General features: G+C 46.7%; 1 protein-coding gene across 1 annotated transcript; it reads left to right on the top strand.

Moving 5' to 3' along the window:
- Nucleotides 1–2,377: 2,377 nt before the first annotated feature.
- Nucleotides 2,378–17,903, top strand: LOC147011328 (protein FAM162A-like). Its single transcript, XM_085856682.1, has 3 exons — nucleotides 2,378–2,615; nucleotides 12,919–13,021; nucleotides 17,756–17,903. The coding sequence occupies exons 1-3, from the start codon at nucleotides 2,468–2,470 to the stop codon at nucleotides 17,886–17,888; spliced, it is 384 nt and encodes a 127-aa protein (XP_085712808.1). The 5' UTR covers nucleotides 2,378–2,467; the 3' UTR covers nucleotides 17,889–17,903.
- The last annotated feature ends 1,726 nt before the right edge of the window (nucleotides 17,904–19,629 follow it).

The raw sequence follows: 19,629 nt of genomic DNA, 5'->3' as shown, positions 1-19,629 counted from the left end.
GTCACACCTGAACTCCTATCCACCTGGAAGACCTTCATCTGCAGCTTGATGGAGTACTGCTCTCCTCTATGGGCTGGCTCCCCAGCCTCACATCCTGCTCAGCTCAATTACATCACGTTGCTCATGGAAACCAATCAAGGCCTTTAAGATTATTGGAACGTCCCGCCATGAAGCTGAATCGATGGGCCCGTCACTCTCCCATCGCAGACAGGTTGGTGGTCTTTCCGTCTCTCCACCACCTTCTCAAGGTCTTGCACCCTCTGTGCTCTTTCCGTGTTTTGTTCCCCCCAAGTCTCTGCATTACTTGCACGGTCCACCATCAACCGACCCCCTTCTGGAAAAGTAAACATATTTAAATCCAGGATCACTGCTCACCTCCACTCATTCGTTCCTCTTTTTTTAGATCCTCGTGGAGGATCTCCAAGTCTTACTCACGTTGTTGTTCTTCATCTTCTTCTTGTGGACTTTTTTGTTTCACAGCCTACAGTTTTCATCGAAACTTCCTGAAACTTGGCATATGTATGTAAAAATACCCTGCGCAGACAGTAACCATCTCCGATTTTGAAAATTCCTCCGAGAAAAAAAAGTTATGACGTCAAAATATCTCCGCTTATGGAAAATGCCTAAAAAAATTTTTAAAAATTAAAAATTAAAAATTTTGAATTCTGTTTGCGGGAATCGAACAGGGCATTAGCAGAGATGAATTACCGCACATATGATACATCACTATGACGTCATATCAATTTTTATGACGTCATTCCTATTTTTTGACATTTTTTTGTTTCACAACCCAGAGTTTTCATCAGATCTCCGTGAAACTTGCCATGTTTCTGCAGAAAGCCCACGCGCAGGCAGCAACCATCTCCGATTTTAGAAATTCTTCCGAGAAAAAAAGTTGACATCAAAATATCTCCACGAATGGAAATCGCCTAAAAAATTTTTTTTTAATTAAAAATTTTGAATTCTGTTTGCAGGAATCGAACAGGGCATTAGCAGAGATGAATTACCGCACATGTGATACATCATTATGACATCATATCAATTTATATGACGTCATTCCTATTTATTGACATTTTTTTGTTTCCCAACCCAGAGTTTTCATCGGATTTTCGTGAAACTTGCCATGTTTCTGCAGAAAGCCCACGCGCAGGCAGTAACCATCTCCGATTTTAGAAATTCTTCATAGAAAAAAAGTTGACGTCATAATATCGCCGCTAATGGAAATCGCCTATACCAATATCTCCAAAACTAGGCAAGCTGTTTGAATTTTGTTTGCAGGAATCAAGCCGGACATTAGCACAGAAAATTTATCGCAAACCTGATACATCACAATGACGTCATATTCGTTTTTATGACGTCATCATTAAGAGGACAAGGATCTCAGCTCATTTGAGCTTGTTTCTCTCAACTGCGGAACCAACTTTCACATTCTCTTCAATCTCAATCTTCAAGACACCTGTTCACCAAGTTCTCAGATCGACCACGTTCTCAGATCAGATCAGATCACCAAGTTCTCAGATCAGATCTCAGATCTCAGATCAGACAATTCAAAACCACGATCTTTTCTACACCCACAACCCACCACCATCCCTCCTCCCCCTTCCAATTCTCCCTCCTTCGAGTTTCCTTCTGTGTCCATCTTGTCCACCCTGGATGGCCATGCATCCCCCCATTGTTTCTTGTCCGTCCCTCTCTATCTTTACCTTCATCCCTGCTGTTGGTGCCTCCTTTCTCTGTGTCCTTCCTTTGGAGGTTTTCTGTGCCATTACCGGGGGCTTTGTGTCACCAGGTTCGTTTCGTTTGAACAGTTCCCGGTTTCACAGGTTCTTCAGTTTACCGTTTATCAGTGCAATGGTCCACAACCATCTTGTTCGCAGGTTCAAGAGTAAAATCGAGCAGACAGCTGGAGGAAAAAGATGCAGAGACGGGGGTGCAGAAATCAGCTCACGTGACTTCTCATTCAGGAATAGCACAAGCGCAGCGAGGCTCTCCATTGGTTGACGCTCGGGTAAGCGATGCTCTCCATTGGTTGACGCTCGGGTAAGCGAGGCTCTCCATTGGTTGACGCTCGGGTAAGCGAGACTCTCCATTGGTTAACGCTCGGGTAAGCGAGGCTCTCCATTGGTTGACGCTCGGGTAAGCGAGGCTCTCCATTGGTTGACGCTCGGGTAAGCGAGGCTCTCCATTGGTTGACGCTCGGGTAAGCGAGGCTCTCCATTGGTTGACGCTCAGGTAAGCGAGGCTCTCCATTGGTTGACGCTCGGGTAAGCGAAGCTCTCCATTGGTTGACGCTCGGGTAAGCGAAGCTCTCCATTGGCTGACCCTCGGGTAAGCGAGGCTCTCCATTGGTTGACGCTCGGTTAAGCGAGGCTCTCCATTGGCTTACGGTGGGGGGAGGGACGTACCTGAAGCGCGGGAAAATGATGACGATCACCGGCGGGTGCTGAATTCCGACCCACTTGCCACGATGCTGCAGGCGATGCACGGACCACGAGCCGTGCTGCGCTGGATCCCCAATGCTGCAAAGCACTGGACGGATAACCAGCACCTTCGTACATTCAAGTGTGATCAGAAGGTCTGCAATCACAGACGCTCGTCCTCACATCCCTTCAATGGTGCGTTGGTCGAGCCTTTGTGCACACTGTGTTTGAATGTTTATTGAGGATATTTATACCGAGCCGTGTATTTCATGGGTTTTTGTTTGACTGTGCCACTGTTTGAATGTTTATTGACGATCTTGTTTTTATTGAGGAAATTTATACCGAGCCGTGTAGTTCATGGGTTTTTGTTTGACTGTGCCAGTGTTTGAATGTTTATTGAGGATATTTATACCGAGCCGTGTATTTCATGGGTTTTTGTTTGACTGTGCCACTGTTTGAATGTTTATTGACGACCTTGTTTTTATTGAGGATATTTATACCGAGCCGTGTATTTCATGGGTTTTTGTTTGACTGTGCCAGTGTTTGAATGTTTATTGAGGATATTTATACCGAGCCGTGTATTTCATGGGTTTTTGTTTGACTGTGCCACTGTTTGAATGTTTATTGACGATCTTGTTTTTATTGAGGATATTTATACCGAGCCGTGTATTTCATGGGTTTTTGTTTGACTGTGCCAGTGTTTGAATGTTAATTAACCTCCGCCATCGAAGATCGGAGGTTACGGTTTTCACCCCTTTCTGTTTGTTACTTACGAAATCTAAAGATTTTTTTTAATTAAAAATTTTGAATTCTGTTTGCGGGAATCGAACAGGGCATTAGCAGAGATGAATTACCGCACATATGACACATCACTATGACGTCATATCAATTTATATGACGTCATTCTATGGTAATCTAAAGATTTCGTAAGTCTATTGATCACTTCCGTTTGTTTGTTTGTTTGTGTATTTTTGTTTATAGGCACGATAACTCGAGAACGGAAGAAGCTACCAATGTCAAATTACACCACGTGATTCAGGAGGGTGATGGCTTGGGCTGATTAGATTTTGGTCAAAATCGGTCAAAGGTCAAGGTCACAGTGAGGTCAAACATAATTCCGTAAATTCATGTGGAGAAAGAGTATTTTTGCTTCGCTCGATGTTACGAGTTCGTTTTAATTTCGATTTTAATTTTGACTTCGGTTTTTTGCGATCGCTTTGGATGCTTAAAACTCAGTTGTCGAAATTCTGGTAAAAATCGGATGTTTTGGAGACGTTTTAAGATTGTATAAAAAATATTTCACTCGCGCGTCACGTGGTGCAGTGCACTTGAGCAGACGCATCGTTGAGTCACGTAAAGGTTTTCCGTGTGCGCGCTGACGGAGTTTTCGATAAAGATGGTGTTTAAAAGTCATTTTTTATCCCAATAAAGGTTATGGTCGCATGCCTGACTCGCTAAGCCGTCAGATTATGTAAAGATTGTTGGTGGATGGCCGAATATTACGGTTTTGTGACTGATAAAATAATATTGAATAATTGCGTGGAGAAATGGAGATTTTTCCTTCGGTCGACGTTACGAGTTCGTTTTAATTTCAATTTTAATTTTGTCTTCGGTTTTTTGCGATCGCTTTGGATGCTTAAAACTCAGTTGTCGAAATTCTGGTAAAAATCGGATGTTTTGGAGACGTTTTAAGATTGTATAAAAAATATTTCACTCGCGCGTCACGTGGTGCAGTGCACTTGAGCAGACGCATCGTTGAGTCACGTAAAGGTTTTCCGTGTGCGCGCTGACGGAGTTTTCGATAAAGATGGTGTTTAAAAGTCATTTTTTATCCCAATAAAGGTTATGGTCGCATGCCTGACTCGCTAAGCCGTCAGATTATGTAAAGATTGTTGGTGGATGGCCGAATATTACGGTTTTGTGACTGATAAAATAATATTGAATAATTGCGTGGAGAAATGGAGATTTTTCCTTCGGTCGACGTTACGAGTTCGTTTTAATTTCAATTTTAATTTTGTCTTCGGTTTTTTGCGATCGCTTTGGATGCTTAAAACTCGGTTGTCGAAATTCTGGTAAAAATCGGATGTTTTGGAGACGTTTTAAGATTGTATAAAAAATTTCACTCGCGTGTCACAGGTCGTCACGTGATGCAGTGCACTCGAGCAGAGGCGGCGTTGATCACGTAAAGGTTTTGCGTCTGCACGCTGATGGTGTTTTCGATAAAGATGGTGTTTAAAAGTCATTTTTATCCCAATAAAGGTTATCGTCGCATGCCTGACTTGCGAAGCCGTCGGATTATGTAAAGATTGTTGGTGGATGGCCGAATATTACGGTTTTGTGACTTTGATAAAATAATATAAAATAATTGCGTGGAGAAATGGAGATTTTTGCTTCGGTCGACGTTACGATTTTTGATGGTTTGGCACAGAATCATCGGAGAAACTTCTGGTTTGCGTCGCTCCCTTCTCGAGAGACAGCTTTTATTAGACAAGGTCAGAGGTCAAGTTGACGATTTCGTACTAGTCTATGACTGCTTGTTTGTTTGTTTGTGAAGAGTATTACAGAAAAACTCCTTGACGGATTTCGACGAAACTTGGTGGGGGAATGAGGTATGGTCCAAGGATCATGCCATTAGATTTTGGACTTGCAACTTTTTTTTGCAACTTTTTTTTTTCAACAAAATGCTAAAATTATAATTGCGGCTGATTTTGGAACTTCAGGTGGATATACCCACGTAAAATCAATTTCTGTCTCAAGGAATCTAGTTATGACGAATGAATTGAGTATGTAAAAGGGAAGTTGCAAACTATAACTCTGTGAGCACTTTTGACGTCAAATTGAATGAATAGGATATCAGGTTCACTTGAGTGACCTTACAGTATTGGCGGCGGAGGTTTTGCACTCTACCGAGTGCTCCTCCTCGAGTTGACCATCTTGTTTTTATTGAGGATATTTTTACCGAGCCGTGTATTTCATGGGTTTTTGTTTGACTGTGCCAGTGTTTGATTCCATGTGTATACCAGGTGTGTATTGTATACTCAAACTCACCAATACATGAGCGCTTCTATTGTCTTCATCGTGGATATTTATATTTGTGGGGCCGTTGACCCGATGATTATCATTTTCATGCGTTGCTTCCACGAGGTTCGTTTGCTGGAAAAAGTATTTATTTATTAATTATATATACACATACACAGGAGAAGGGCACTCGGTTGGGCGCACACCTCTGCCAGGCTGATGCGTTTACATTTTGTATCCCACCGATAGTCCGTATCTGGATTCGGACCTGAACCCAAATGTAATCTGTTTGTTCTCGTCACCGAACCAACTTATCCACCAAGTTTTGTCCGAATCCGTTCACAACCTTTCGAGATATTTTGTTCACAAACAAGAAAGATGTAAATCAATGGGATGAAAATTGAGGAATTTAGAAATTCCACTTATTAAGTTGTTGACCTCAAAAACAATCGCTGATTTTTTTTATGAATACCTTATCAAGGCTCTTAAGGCTTACACACAACGCACAGCAAGAGGGGCGGGAGTGGGAAGGACAAAACGGTGGGGAACACAGACATTAGGAGATCTGTGGAAGGGAGAGGGTTGGGGTGGGGAACATGGGGAATACAAGATGGACACTACAGGGACTTTCAGGAAGGAAAGCAGGGAATTTGAAGGAGGTGGGTTTGGATGGATTAATGGGGGTAGAAAAGATCGAGGATTTGGATTGGGGATGATAGGTGGTGGTGAACAGCTGTTTGAAGGCCTGGAGGGAAGAATGGGATTGAAGAGAGTGAGGGAATTTATTCCAAAGGCAGGAAAAAAGGAATGATCAAGAAGGTGAGCAGTGATTTATGATTTGGTTGTTTTATCAGAAGGGGGTTGTTGGCGGACCTTGAGCGCCTGTGGAATTATGTTGGGGACAAATTGCAGAGATCAGGGGTGGGGGGGGGGGAGACCAGAGGAGAGGTTAGAGGACAAAGGTCACCGACCTGCCTGTGGTGAGAGTGAGGTCCAAAGATTCAGCCTCATCGCGGGAGAGACCAATAATCCGAAATGCCTTGGTTTCCACAGCATGAAGCTGAGAAAGGTGAGGGGCAGGAGCACCAGCCCAGAGTGGAGAGCAGTACTCCATCAGGCTGCAAATGAAAGCTTTGTACATGGTCAGAAGCTCAGGTAGGCTGAGAAAGGACTTTGCATGATGGAGGATGCTCAGTCGGTGACTGGCTTTGGAGGCGAGGTTGGAAATGTGGCTTTCCCAGGAAAGGTCATGGCAGATAGTGAGACCCAGAAACTTGAAAGAAAGGACTTCTTCAAGAGGATTGTTGAGAAAGTGGATTGGGGGGGGAGGGTTCCAAATGGTCTTTTCAGAGAGACATAGTGAGAGAGTGAGATTTGTCCGGATTGAAAGACATGTTCCATGTGTTGGACCAGTTTGTGATTTTATCCAGATCTGCAGTGAGCGAAGAAGCTGCTGCTTGCCGGTCTGAGGGATGACAGATGGTACGACAGAGGGTGGAGTCATCAGCAAAGAGATAGAGGATTTTCTAGAGAGTCGGAGAGATCATTGATGAAAACAAGAAAAAGAACAGGGCCCAGAACGCTACCTTGAGGAACTCCAGCCTGGACAGGAAGAGGGGATGAAAGAACTCCATTTAGGGCCACACGTTGGCTGCGACAGGAGAGGAAGTCTGCGAGCCATGAGTGGAGATGGCCTTGGATACCATAGGAAGAGAGTTTGGTGAGCAGAGCAGGGTGCCAGACCGTGTCAAAAGCACGTGATATGTCCAGGGATACGGCTCAGATTTCATGTCCGGCATTGATGACCTCCATCCATTGTTGGGAGAGCAGAAGCAGCATATCCAGGGTAGAGTGACCTGGTCTGAATCCAAGTTGATGATCAGAAATCAGGCCATTGGAGAAGAGGAAGGATTTAATGTCTGAAGCGATGATGGATTCCATAACCTTGCTGATGATTGGGAGAAGGCTGATTGGTCTGTAGTTGCAGGGATCTGTTTTTGCACCTTTTTTGTGCAGGGCAGTGATGTTAGCAGATTTCCAAGCAGATGGCAGATGACCTTGAGCAAATGAGAGGGTGAATAGAACAGAGAGAAGGTGAGCAAGAGCAGAGGAGCAGGTTTTTAGGACACGTGGGCTGTTGCCGTCTGGACCGGTTGCAGAATCTGAGTAGATTCACTGGTTGAAATCGGTGACGCAAACTATAAATCCTGTTCAAATTTCAAGAAAATCGGATGAAAATTGAGGATTTTAGAAATTTGACAAAGATGTTGACCTTTTGACCTCAAAAACAATAGGCTTCTTGCTGATGACAAACTCTACCATGTGCTGAAGTTTCGTGAAGATCGCTTTGAAATTGTGACCTGAAGGTGACAAACAGACAAACAGAATAACATAATCGACTAACCAATGTACTTGAAAAATCTTCAATTTTGCAACTAATAAACAAACAAACAAACAGACAAACAGGAGTGAAAACAACCTCCTTCACTCTCGGTGGCGGAGGTAATAAAATTGGAAGACCATTCGGTAGAGCGCACACCTCCGCATGATCCAGTAGAACATGATCCGCTACCTGATCCAGTGGAACATATTGGGCCCAATAATTTTTTGTGATATGGTGCGTGGAAGGATCGTTTTTGGCCCCATCTCTCAATGCTGATGAATCACCTGATAAATTTAATAATTCTCATATCCAAATCTGAATCCGGATCTTCACCAAAATTTCATCAATTCTTCCTTGTCAAACACCCAACGTGTCCACCAAGTTTCGTCCAAATCCGTCGACAACTTTTTGAGAAACCATGCACACAAGAAGATCGACAGAGGTGAAAACATAACATCCTTCCACGTTTGGTGACGGAGCTAATGAAAGGTTAAATAATGTGTCGGACGAGCTGAGCTCGTTGCGATATCCAGTGTGGCTTCAAACGCAGCTGTTGTTGGTATGAGAACCAACTCGGAAGGGAGGGCATTCCACAGGTTCATAATTCCATGGGAAAAGGCCAAAGAGCAGAAATTCCTTCTTGCTTGTTGTTTGAAGATCGTCAGAGGGTGTCCACGCAGGGCGTTATCTTGATGAAAGATGAAAATTGATTTTGGTCAAGGTTTTCATAAACCCACACAACCTCATACACCTCCACAAGATGCCCTGAGAGATTTTCATAAACCCACACAACCTCATACACCTCCACAAGATGCCCTGAGAGATTTTCATCAACCCACACAACCTCATACACCTCCACAAGATCCCATTGGAGGTGCCGGCGCTGCATGGTGAAGAGGTTGAGGTGGAAATCCTGATGTGGTATGGGAGGACACAAAGTCAGACAACCATCCGGGTAAGACCGTGCTGGTGGGTAAGGCCAAGAGCGTGCTGGTGGGTAAGGCCAAGAGCGTGCTGGTGGGTAAGGCCAAGAGCGTGCTGGTGGGTAAGGCCAAGAGCGTGCTGGTGGGTAAGGCCAAGAGCGTGCTGGTGGGTAAGGCCAAGAGCGTGCTGGTGGGTAAGGCCAAGAGCGTGCTGGTGGGTAAGGCCAAGAGCGTGCTGGTGGGTAAGGCCAAGAGCGTGCTGGTGGGTAAGGCCAAGAGCGTGCTGGTGGGTAAGGCCAAGAGCGTGCTGGTGGGTAAGGCCAAGAGCGTGCTGGTGGGTAAGGCCAAGAGCGTGCTGGTGGGTAAGGCCAAGAGCGTGCTGGTGGGTAAGGCCAAGAGCGTGCTGGTGGGTAAGGCCAAGAGCGTGCTGGTGGGTAAGGCCAAGAGCGTGCTGGTGGGTAAGGCCAAGAGCGTGCTGGTGGGTAAGGCCAAGAGCGTGCTGGTGGGTAAGGCCAAGAGCGTGCTGGTGGGTAAGGCCAAGAGCGTGCTGGTGGGTAAGGCCAAGAGCGTGCTGGTGGGTAAGGCCAAGAGCGTGCTGGTGGGTAAGGCCAAGAGCGTGCTGGTGGGTAAGGCCAAGAGCGTGCTGGTGGGTAAGGCCAAGAGCGTGCTGGTGGGTAAGGCCAAGAGCGTGCTGGTGGGTAAGGCCAAGAGCGTGCTGGTGGGTAAGGCCAAGAGCGTGCTGGTGGGTAAGGCCAAGAGCGTGCTGGTGGGTAAGGCCAAGAGCGTGCTGGTGGGTAAGGCCAAGAGCGTGCTGGTGGGTAAGGCCAGACCGTGCTGGTGGGTAAGGCCAAGAGCGTGCTGGTGGGTAAGGCCAAGAGCGTGCTGGTGGGTAAGGCCAAGAGCGTGCTGGTGGGTAAGGCCAAGAGCGTGCTGGTGGGTAAGGCCAAGAGCGTGCTGGTGGGTAAGACCAAGAGCGTGCTGGTGGGTAAGACCAAGAGCGTGCTGGTGGGTAAGGCCAAGAGCGTGCTGGTGGGTAAGGCCAAGACCGTGCTGGTGGGTAAGGCCAAGAGCGTGCTGGTGGGTAAGGCCAAGAGCGTGCTGGTGGGTAAGGCCAAGACCGTGCTGGTGGGTAAGGCCAAGACCGTGCTGGTGGGTAAGGCCAAGAGCGTGCTGGTGGGTAAGGCCAAGAGCGTGCTGGTGGGTAAGGCCAAGAGCGTGCTGGTGGGTAAGGCCAAGAGCGTGCTGGTGGGTAAGGCCAAGAGCGTGCTGGTGGGTAAGGCCAAGAGCGTGCTGGTGGGTAAGGCCAAGAGCGTGCTGGTGGGTAAGGCCAAGAGCGTGCTGGTGGGTAAGGCCAAGAGCGTGCTGGTGGGTAAGGCCAAGAGCGTGCTGGTGGGTAAGGCCAAGACCGTGCTGGTGGGTAAGGCCAAGACCGTGCTGGTGGGTAAGGCCAAGAGCGTGCTGGTGGGTAAGGCCAAGAGCGTGCTGGTGGGTAAGGCCAAGAGCGTGCTGGTGGGTAAGGCCAAGAGCGTGCTGGTGGGTAAGACCAAGAGCGTGCTGGTGGGTAAGACCAAGAGCGTGCTGGTGGGTAAGGCCAAGAGCGTGCTGGTGGGTAAGGCCAAGAGCGTGCTGGTGGGTAAGGCCAAGAGCGTGCTGGTGGGTAAGGCCAAGAGCGTGCTGGTGGGTAAGGCCAAGAGCGTGCTGGTGGGTAAGGCCAAGAGCGTGCTGGTGGGTAAGGCCAAGAGCGTGCTGGTGGGTAAGGCCAAGAGCGTGCTGGTGGGTAAGGCCAAGAGCGTGCTGGTGGGTAAGGCCAAGACCGTGCTGGTGGGTAAGGCCAAGACCGTGCTGGTGGGTAAGGCCAAGAGCGTGCTGGTGGGTAAGGCCAAGAGCGTGCTGGTGGGTAAGGCCAAGACCGTGCTGGTGGGTAAGGCCAAGACCGTGCTGGTGGGTAAGGCCAAGACCGTGCTGGTGGGTAAGGCCAAGACCGTGCTGGTGGGTAAGGCCAAGACCGTGCTGGTGGGTAAGGCCAAGACCGTGCTGGTGGGTAAGGCCAAGACCGTGCTGGTGGGTAAGGCCAAGAGCATGCTGGTGGGTAAGGCCAAGAGCGTGCTGGTGGGTAAGGCCAGACCGTGCTGGTGGGTAAGGCCAAGAGCATGCTGGTGGGTAAGGCCAAGAGCGTGCTGGTGGGTAAGGCCAGACCGTGCTGGTGGGTAAGGCCAAGACCGTGCTGGTGGGTAAGGCCAAGACCGTGCTGGTGGGTAAGGCCAAGACCGTGCTGGTGGGTAAGGCCAAGACCGTGCTGGACGTGCTTCTCACTGTTCGTTCTCAGCCCCACAGTCTGTACGATACTCCGTCCCTGTGCGCTGCACTTCATGGATTTAAGGCTATATAAGGAATTGTAAAGATTTAAAAACCATTTAAGTTGCTTGTAGGAGAAAACACAAAAACCTGTCGCTGACATTTGACGCACCGGAGTGGGACAAGATTACCTGGTACCTTTACAGATGACCCGATTCACCTGATATTTTAAATTTGTTTTCCACAAAACTCGTTTTATGCTTTCTTTCACCCAAAGCTGATGGGCATAAGTAAATATGGGAATAACATTTTTTTTATTATACAACGTGAAAGGTTGTACAAGGACATTTTAAAAATATACCCCCCTTGCAGATGCATGTGATACAGTGAAGTAAAAGGAAGATGTACCAAATCAAAAGGGGAAAGGTCATGGTCCTAGCCACCCAGGTCATGGTCCAAGCCACCCAGGTCATGGTCCTGTCCACCAAGGTCAAGGTCCCAGCCAACCAGGTCATGGTCCGAGCCAACCAGATCATGGTCTTAGCCACCCAGGTCATGGTCCTGTCCACCAAGGTCAAGGTCCCAGCCAACCAGGTCATGGTCCGAGCCAACCAGGTCATGATCCGAGCCACCCAGGTCATGGTCTTAGTCACCCAGGTCATGGTCCTGTCCACCAAGGTCAAGGTCCCAGCCAACCAGGTCATGGTCCAAGCCAACCAGGTCATGATCCAAGCCACCAAGGTCATGATCCGAGCCACCTAGGTCATGGTCCCAGCCACCCTGGTCATTGTCCCAGCCAACCAGGTCATGGTCCCAGCCACCCTGGTCATGGTCCTAGCCACCCTGTCCACCCAAGTTATGGTCCGACGTTCGATCCGGAGTGAAGTAATGATCTTTGCTTCATTTGCCAACTGCCTCGGAAGAATGATGGGATGAAGATAACGATCTCACCTTTATGCGAAGTAAGTGTTATCAACCAATACAATGAACTCGTGCTGCTGGTGAAGGTTAGTGTTGGTGAATTTTGGCGGACAGGTAGAACAATGGACGAAACAAACACCACGTTTACCGAAGGATGATAATCACCGTGGGAAGCAAGGAGAAGCTGACATCTTGGGCGTTAATCCATCATTGGAGGAAAAGCAAACGACCAGTGAAACCGTGCTGCTGGGTAATGGTAACAGCATGTTATTTTGGCTCTGATGAAGGGATAACGGCCGAAAGGTCTCCTCGCTCCCCAGGGTGGTGAGCCTACCTCAATGAACCTCTGGTTGATTCCATCAATTTTTCTCAATTTAAATTTACGTAAAGTATATTTAAGCCGTTATCGGTGCATCTGGTTGGTGAGATTCAATTACAACGGGACAACTGAAGTTTCCTTGTATCCAGTGTTTTGTAAACTATTTTCAACTTATTTGACATATGGTCCACAACCTCTCCATCGGCCAGACCCACAACCCCTCCACCTTCGCTTGCCTACAACCCCCCCCCCCACCCCCTCCAGACCCCATCTCCAATTACTGAGAAATATCCTTCTATGTAAATACTGTGATTGTGGATGATGATGATGATGATGATGTCCCCGTGGCTGAAAATGAAAGAAGTGAAACATCCTGAACCATCACAAGGTTGGAATTTAAGAGACATGTTTGGGAATCAAACAAATTCCAACCTGGAATAAACACTCTCTGGTTTCCTTAATGGAAATGCAAGCACAAGCATTGGGTCACGTGTAACCTGACGGTGAAGCAATCGGTGGGAAGTTTGGATATTTACCAATTCCGTTTGATTGAGAGTCGTTAACCCCTGGTTATCATGTAATCTGCAATGACAGTACAGAAGCTGACCCTGACACCATCTCACCCGTGTTCCTGTTCAGACAAGCCCTTGCTGCCCTCTCGGAGACCCACCCCGTTGGACAAGCGCATCCTGCTGTGGGCACGAAGGTACAAGTCTTTCGATGACATTCCAGAAGTTGTGAGGTAAGCAGGGAATTCTGGGATCATAAAAAAAAGCAAAAAAAATTAATGAATGGTTCATAATGGTCTTGCACACTCAAGATGGATAACATGTAGCCTGGTAGAGGAGATAGAAGCTGACAAGAGTATCACCGTAAGGAATGTGCCGAGTCGTACGTTCATCATGGGTCTTGTCCTGAAACCATGTTTGACAAACCCTGCAACGGTGGACTTGTACCCGACGTAGTGTTAGCACCAAAACGCCTCAACCTGGTTCATTGCAATATAGTTAAACATCCCTGGTGTCCGAGTTCCAAACACCTACCCTGCTTGGGGTGCGGTGTACCTTTTAGCTCTCCATCAGTTGCCATGACACCGGTGTACGTGTTCAATCACAGACATATAGCACCAATGGGAGCAGGATTTTGACCAAACGTCCCCATGTGGATTCCATCTTGAGCTGTACTCTCCTTGTACAACTTAAGGATCCGTTCACATCGCTGTTCAGGATTAATACTTCAAACGAGGATTTGCTGTTTCATTTTTAAAACCCCAAAAAAGAACTCCACATCGACGGTCATCCCGACACGTTTATGCAACGAATGTGTCCCACCAGGTGGTGTGGAGGTAGCACACTCACTTCCGAGCCAACTCGGGTTTGAATCCCGACACACCTATAAACCGGCGTTTCGCAGGCAGGGCGATTCATCAATGCGAGCGCCATCCCTCGGATGGACGTTAAACCGGACGTCACGTCTGCCGGCATGACTCTGTGGCCATGAAAGACCCCACGGTGTCTTTCGCGAAGAGAAGGCGAGTTATCGCCGGCACCCTGAACGGATTACAAATTCCTAACTGGGATTGCATGCAGCAAGCGGTCTAGTCCTCTTGGATATCCCTGGACACACCGAGCAGGTTACGCTACTTCATATCACAGAGTGTATTTGTTTGGGTAGCAGCTTCTGCTCAACAAACATAAACACCATTGGTTGCTCCATGGAGCGTTGTGGGAAGAGCAAGGCAAAGCCTGAAGGCCCTCTGCCATGCCAAACGGTACCGTCCCAGCCTCGAGGTTATTATGAGAGTGCATTTGATGGATCACACACCTCTCCATGGTACAGCTGCTTCATGCAATGTGGACTACATGTACACTTTAGCTCCTTAGGGGCTCCAAACCCAATTTCATGTTCCTGTTGTGATACATTTTGAGGTTATTAGTGGCAGTAATTTTCTTTCCAGGCATGGGCTTGTGTAAACAGCAGTCAAATGGAATTAGTGGGTCTGGAAGAAAAACTAGCAGCACTACCACATATGGTTATGACCCTCACTGGCTTATCCTAACCATGTGAACACAGCTATGAGGTCGGATTTTGAAATATTATTTTGTTTTTTCAAAAAATTAAGGCTCGTGGATGAGCTTCTGTTGGATGAGGGGCAAAGTACTGGCAGTGGGGTGGAGGGTAAGCGCCAATACGTGAACAAGCAAGTGGATGAACAGATGGGAAGAGACGAGAGGAGGTGGGGGGGGGGGGGCGCGCACGCGCACGCACGCACGCACACGCATGAAATGTGGGAGAATTACGTGCTCAGTAGGGATAACATCATAGAGGCGGCGAAAATGAAGGCCGTTGATTTTAACGAACAAATGGGAATCTCCACAGAGCAGTGGATAAGGAGGAAGGAGAGAATGACAGGGAAAGACACCATGGACACGGGTCTCTCATTACAAGATGAGATCCAAGGGGAGCAGTATGAAATCGTGGAGTATCTGTTTGCGAAGCACGAGCCGCTATCTTTTGTCCGTGCTTTATCCCTTTCCACCGGTGGGCGTCAATAAGGAAGCACGACTTCCATTGTAAACCGCACGCGTGCGGCGCAAAGCTGGGTTAAGCAATCGGTTTCATTTGTCCGGCTCCAGACATCGGTTTATGATGCAGGGACAAGTTAATTTTGATCGAATGTTACGCTTTGAACACTGAACGACATGAATCGGAACACGGACCTGCAGGTTATCGGTACTTTGGCTCTGAATTTGGTAAATTGTACAGAATCTCATCCCGATTGTACATGCGCGGAGAGGAAGGAGCAAGGTAATTATTTTACTCCGTCTGCTTGTCCGACATTCAAAATCATCAATTCCAAACAGGAAGATAACCGTTTTTAGGGAAGTCATAAAGGACACAAACAGGCACAAATAAATAATCTAACGTGATAAGGTGGTGCAAAAGACAATGCGTCAACGGCGGAAAACTTCTCAAATATTTTTTTTCCTACAACCCTTAAAACGTTAATTAAAATTTTTTTTTTTTAATTAGAGACTTGAACATGATAGAGCACAAATAGTCTTCTTGCCACTTCCAAAAAGCTCCAGTTCAGCAGTACTTGGACAAAATTTTACGCCATCTCAGCCAATCCAACTTGCTGCTCGCACTCAGCATTCTGGAGAATATCGAGATTCAGATAAAATGGCGGCTTGTTGGAAATATAGATCGTGCTCGGAAACACAAAGCCACAGTTTTAAAGAGCCTTCCCATGTCCTTTTTAATCGAGACTGCATGGGGTGAGGTGTTCGATGAACTCTCGAGTTACCCTCGCCAAAGGAGAGAGGGCATTGCATTTGGGTGTTTGTTTGTCCGTTTGTCCACACAGAACTTCCGTGTTTGTTTTTTTTCTCCGCAACCGCTTGTCAGATCGAGACGAAATTTTCACCATTGGTACGACTACTCATGTAGAAGGTCACAATGCTAATTATGACGTCATAGGTCACGTGGTGTGGCAGTCATGGAAAAAACGGAAAAACTTTGGACCCCTGTATCTCTGAAACCCCACCAATGAAAAAAATTGAAACTTCACACATAACAAGTACTCCTCAAAGGGAATGAGTGCGATTTATTTTAATTTATGATGTCATAGGTGCCTTGTGACGTCATAATTGCATATGTATAGCACCACATCTGATCAGTATGAAAAATTTTGAGGGTCATCTTGGGATAAAATTGTTCACAGAAAAAAAAAAAAAATTGATGTCATCAGTCACGTGATTTGGCAGCCATATCGTTTCAAAAAGAAACCTTCAAAAATCTTCCTCTGAAGTGGCTGAACAGATTGAGGCAAAAACTTTACACGTATGACCGTCTGTCCACGAGTAAAAAGGTTCACACACGTGACGTCATAGGTCGCATGGTTTGGCAGCCATATTTGATTGAAGAAAAATATTTAGTAATGTTTTCTCTCGACCCACTTAATCAATCGTCGTGAAACTTCACAATTACGATCGAGTAGTGATGGGGAATACACGTTTTAAATTTCAACGTGATCGGACGGACACATGATCTGGCAGCCAGAATTATTTCATTTTTGACACGAGTTTTTTTTTTTTGAATAAGGTTCACTTGGCTGTGCCTGGACGAGTTTGAGGGTAGAGTAGCAGCAGCTGAAATGTGAATCCTATCCAGGTTCCTCCTGATGACTTCATCTTTACTTTTTGCTTGTTTGGATTCTTTCTGATTACTCCAATGCAGGACTCGACCTATTTAGTCTTCCATTTGATTTGAATTGAATTTATTTGAATCCCATTCTAAATTCATTTGAATAATGAATAACAATTTTTAAAATGTCATTGGTCAAGGTCAGGTGTTCGATTAAGGCCAAAGTCACATTTGCCACGGCAGCCGTGGGGTCTCCAAAATCTACGGCCACAAGCAATTATACAGCGGCTGCAGTATTTCCACGGTCACACGATGGAGCAGTCATATATGTTTTTATTTTTCGGGTAGCCGCACGGCCTATTTATAAATTGTGGAGACCGAAAACGTGGGGGTGCCGTACGGTCTTTGATTTGATGTCACACGGTGACCTTAGGGCGTTCCTGCGGCGGCCATAGAATTTTCAAGGCAGACGCAAGGTGCCCGTAAGGCGACCGCAGGGGGGCCCTAAGGCGAACGTGCGGCCAGACGGACGGCAACGAGTGGGTTTTTTTGCAGTTCTTTTGTTTCGGCTTGTCGAATTGCTACGGCGAACGTATAAATGAAAAAAGTTATAACTCCGCGCTATAATTCCACGGCGACCTTACCACCTGTAAAATATAGCCAAACGGCGTAGGGCCATCCTGAGGCCACCGCAGAAACTCTGCGGCCACCGCACGTTTCTGTCAATTCAGAGGGCGTACGGCCGCCGTATCCTCGGCGTAGAGCAAATGTGACCGGCAAAAAGCGGGACGTCTTGGAACCCGGTCATCACTGCCAGCAGTTATAAAGTGGCAGTTTGGTATGTCTTATTAATTACATAACACACCGGTAAATAAATGCCACACAAAATAAGTCCTCGCAAGAGTCTGCAATCTCTGATTGCTCTTTTTCTTGTTTTAATATGTCAGACATGGCAAGGGTTCAAACTGCCGACCTCCCAGAACGGACTCTCTAAACAATTAAAGGACAAGTTTGATTAAGGATAAGGTTTAGCAAAGATTGAATGAGGAAACAGGCCATATGGAGAACTGCCATGTTGTGCGTTTGTGCTGCATGCCTTGGTGTCCTCACCTGGATTTCCTCCGCTTGTTGATTTCCTGTGTCTGTTGCTGCGTTTCCTCCCTTTCCTTTTCATTCTTTGCCTTGCTTGTTGACCTGCTGATCCATGTCAGTGTGTTGCCTCCGTGGCTTTTTCCTTTTCCCCCAAAAAATCTGTTTAAATGTAAATCTGTCATGTTAGACAGGACCTTTGAATGTTTTTGTACAACTCAGAGAGTGCCACATTCTTCAGTTTCCAGATGATCAACACTGCCAAGAACCGTCTCCGAGTGAAGATTGCGTACATCATGATGGTTCTCACGATTATTGGCTGCTTCATCATGATAACCTCTGGAAAAAAGGTATTGCATCAAAACAATGAATGAAGCGAAGTACTTACGATGTCGAAGTCAGCATTGCCCTTTGGTGCATACAATGAATGGTGGCAACTTGTCTTGGGAAAGCCGAACACAATCGGTGATTGTTCCTCGAAGTGCGGTATGCAAAAGGCCAATCGGATGGTCTTAACCTGTGAAACGACTGCGTTCCTCCATTGAATAAAATCTATCAGTGGATATGGAAAAAAAAAACACAGGATGGAATAAAGTGGATAGGGTTAGAAATGTCAGCAGATAACACCAACATGGTGTGCACATAAGTTCACTACACCATGCCAGCGTGTCACTTCACCATGCAACACACATACTCCCCCCCTCCCTCCACTCTCGCTTGCCGAGAAATCACACAACCAATCTTTCCAGCAAGGTCTACCTGCACACCACACAGGGAACAGGAAAAAGAAGGGGAAGCAACACAGTGCTCCCTGGGAAGTGCGTGAGCAAGGAAATGTTCGCATAACCACTCACGTACATCCATCGATGAAACACCAGATCACAGCAGTTGCTACCCGATAATAAACAGAACCCCAACAACAACGGCATTGCTTTATCGTCGCATTCCTAAAGATGCTCTGCTTGGGTACATGGTCAGAAATGACATCACACAACAGCTGGAACATGCGCTCGACCAAGATGGAGGACCACAAGTGAAATTTATTCTTTCCCGCTTGATTTTTAAAATCAGTAGAGCAGTGCTGAGCACAAAGTTTTTTGTTTTTTTTAACCATATGCAGTCAATCCAAAGATATTGCAGGGGTTACGTTCCTGGAACATGCTGCGATAGTTAAATTTACGACAAAGTCACCTGCTGCATTGCCACATAGCAGAAGGGTTAGACGATTCTTGGCCTGAATAGATCTTTCCTGCTTGGTATGGTATCCTCTTCCAAAATGATCTCGTATCGTCGGCCGTTAAAGACCTGCTCCGGCATGAATCCCTTCGCCTCGATTAGTTCCACGAGCTGCGGCGCATCATAGTCGGCCAATGCTGCTTCTCCAATTAATTTGACATGAAAGAGGCTAAATCTTGTTTTGAAGTTCTCAAACCAGCCGTTGCTGGCGTGGAGCTTGTGGGTAGCTGTGGTTGAACTGGAGTTTTCGGCCCTGGGTGCCTTGGGAGAAATGGTGATAAATCCGCAATGATTTCTCCAGCATCACCGATCCACTCAAAGGCTCCTTTTTCTGTGTTTGGTCCTCGATACAAACATCAAGGGCTTTTTTCCATCCCTTCAATACAAGGATCACGTGACTGGAATGATACTTTTGCGCTTTGCGGATAGCTGACGGCAGCACTTGCACGGATATACCGCACAGTCAATTCATTGATCCTGCAATGGCAGCTCACAGATCCCACACTTTTACCTCCAGACAACCTTTCTAACTCAATTTTTTTTTTGGCCAAATTATTTTTGTCCATCGTTTTACGTTTTGGTGCCATTACTAACGATGTGCGAGAAACAAAAGGCTCGAAATGTGAGATAATCGTACATGCTGACGCAAACGATGACTCATCTTAGCTGAAAAACCGTGACTGGTCAAAATGAGGTCCCGCGATGACTAAATCGGAACACAATAGTTTGTGTACTGGTTAGTCCCTTCCATATGTCCAGTAGTTAAAGGGGAAATATGCCTTGTGTGGGACTCTTTCAGTTAGACCTCTCATACTTCTTTAACCTTTAACCCTTGCAGTTCTTTCACACTCTGTGCCACCTCTTTCTCTCACACGAAAC

This window comes from Eptatretus burgeri, chromosome 15, assembly GCF_056783735.1.
Source record: "Eptatretus burgeri isolate ZD-2024b chromosome 15, Ebu_testis_v1, whole genome shotgun sequence".
Taxonomy (NCBI): Eukaryota; Metazoa; Chordata; class Myxini; order Myxiniformes; family Myxinidae; genus Eptatretus; species Eptatretus burgeri.
This window is presented reverse-complemented; position numbering and strand designations above follow the sequence as displayed.

Bases quoted from the DNA above. Each gene is read 5' to 3' on its own strand.
- LOC147011328 (XM_085856682.1), top strand. From the start codon at position 2,468: ATGCTGCAGGCGATGCACGGACCACGAGCCGTGCTGCGCTGGATCCCC. The intron at 2,616-12,918 runs GTGCGTTGGTCG...GTTCCTGTTCAG, and splicing joins GTCCTCACATCCCTTCAATG to ACAAGCCCTTGCTGCCCTCT. The intron at 13,022-17,755 runs GTAAGCAGGGAA...CACATTCTTCAG, and splicing joins GACATTCCAGAAGTTGTGAG to TTTCCAGATGATCAACACTG.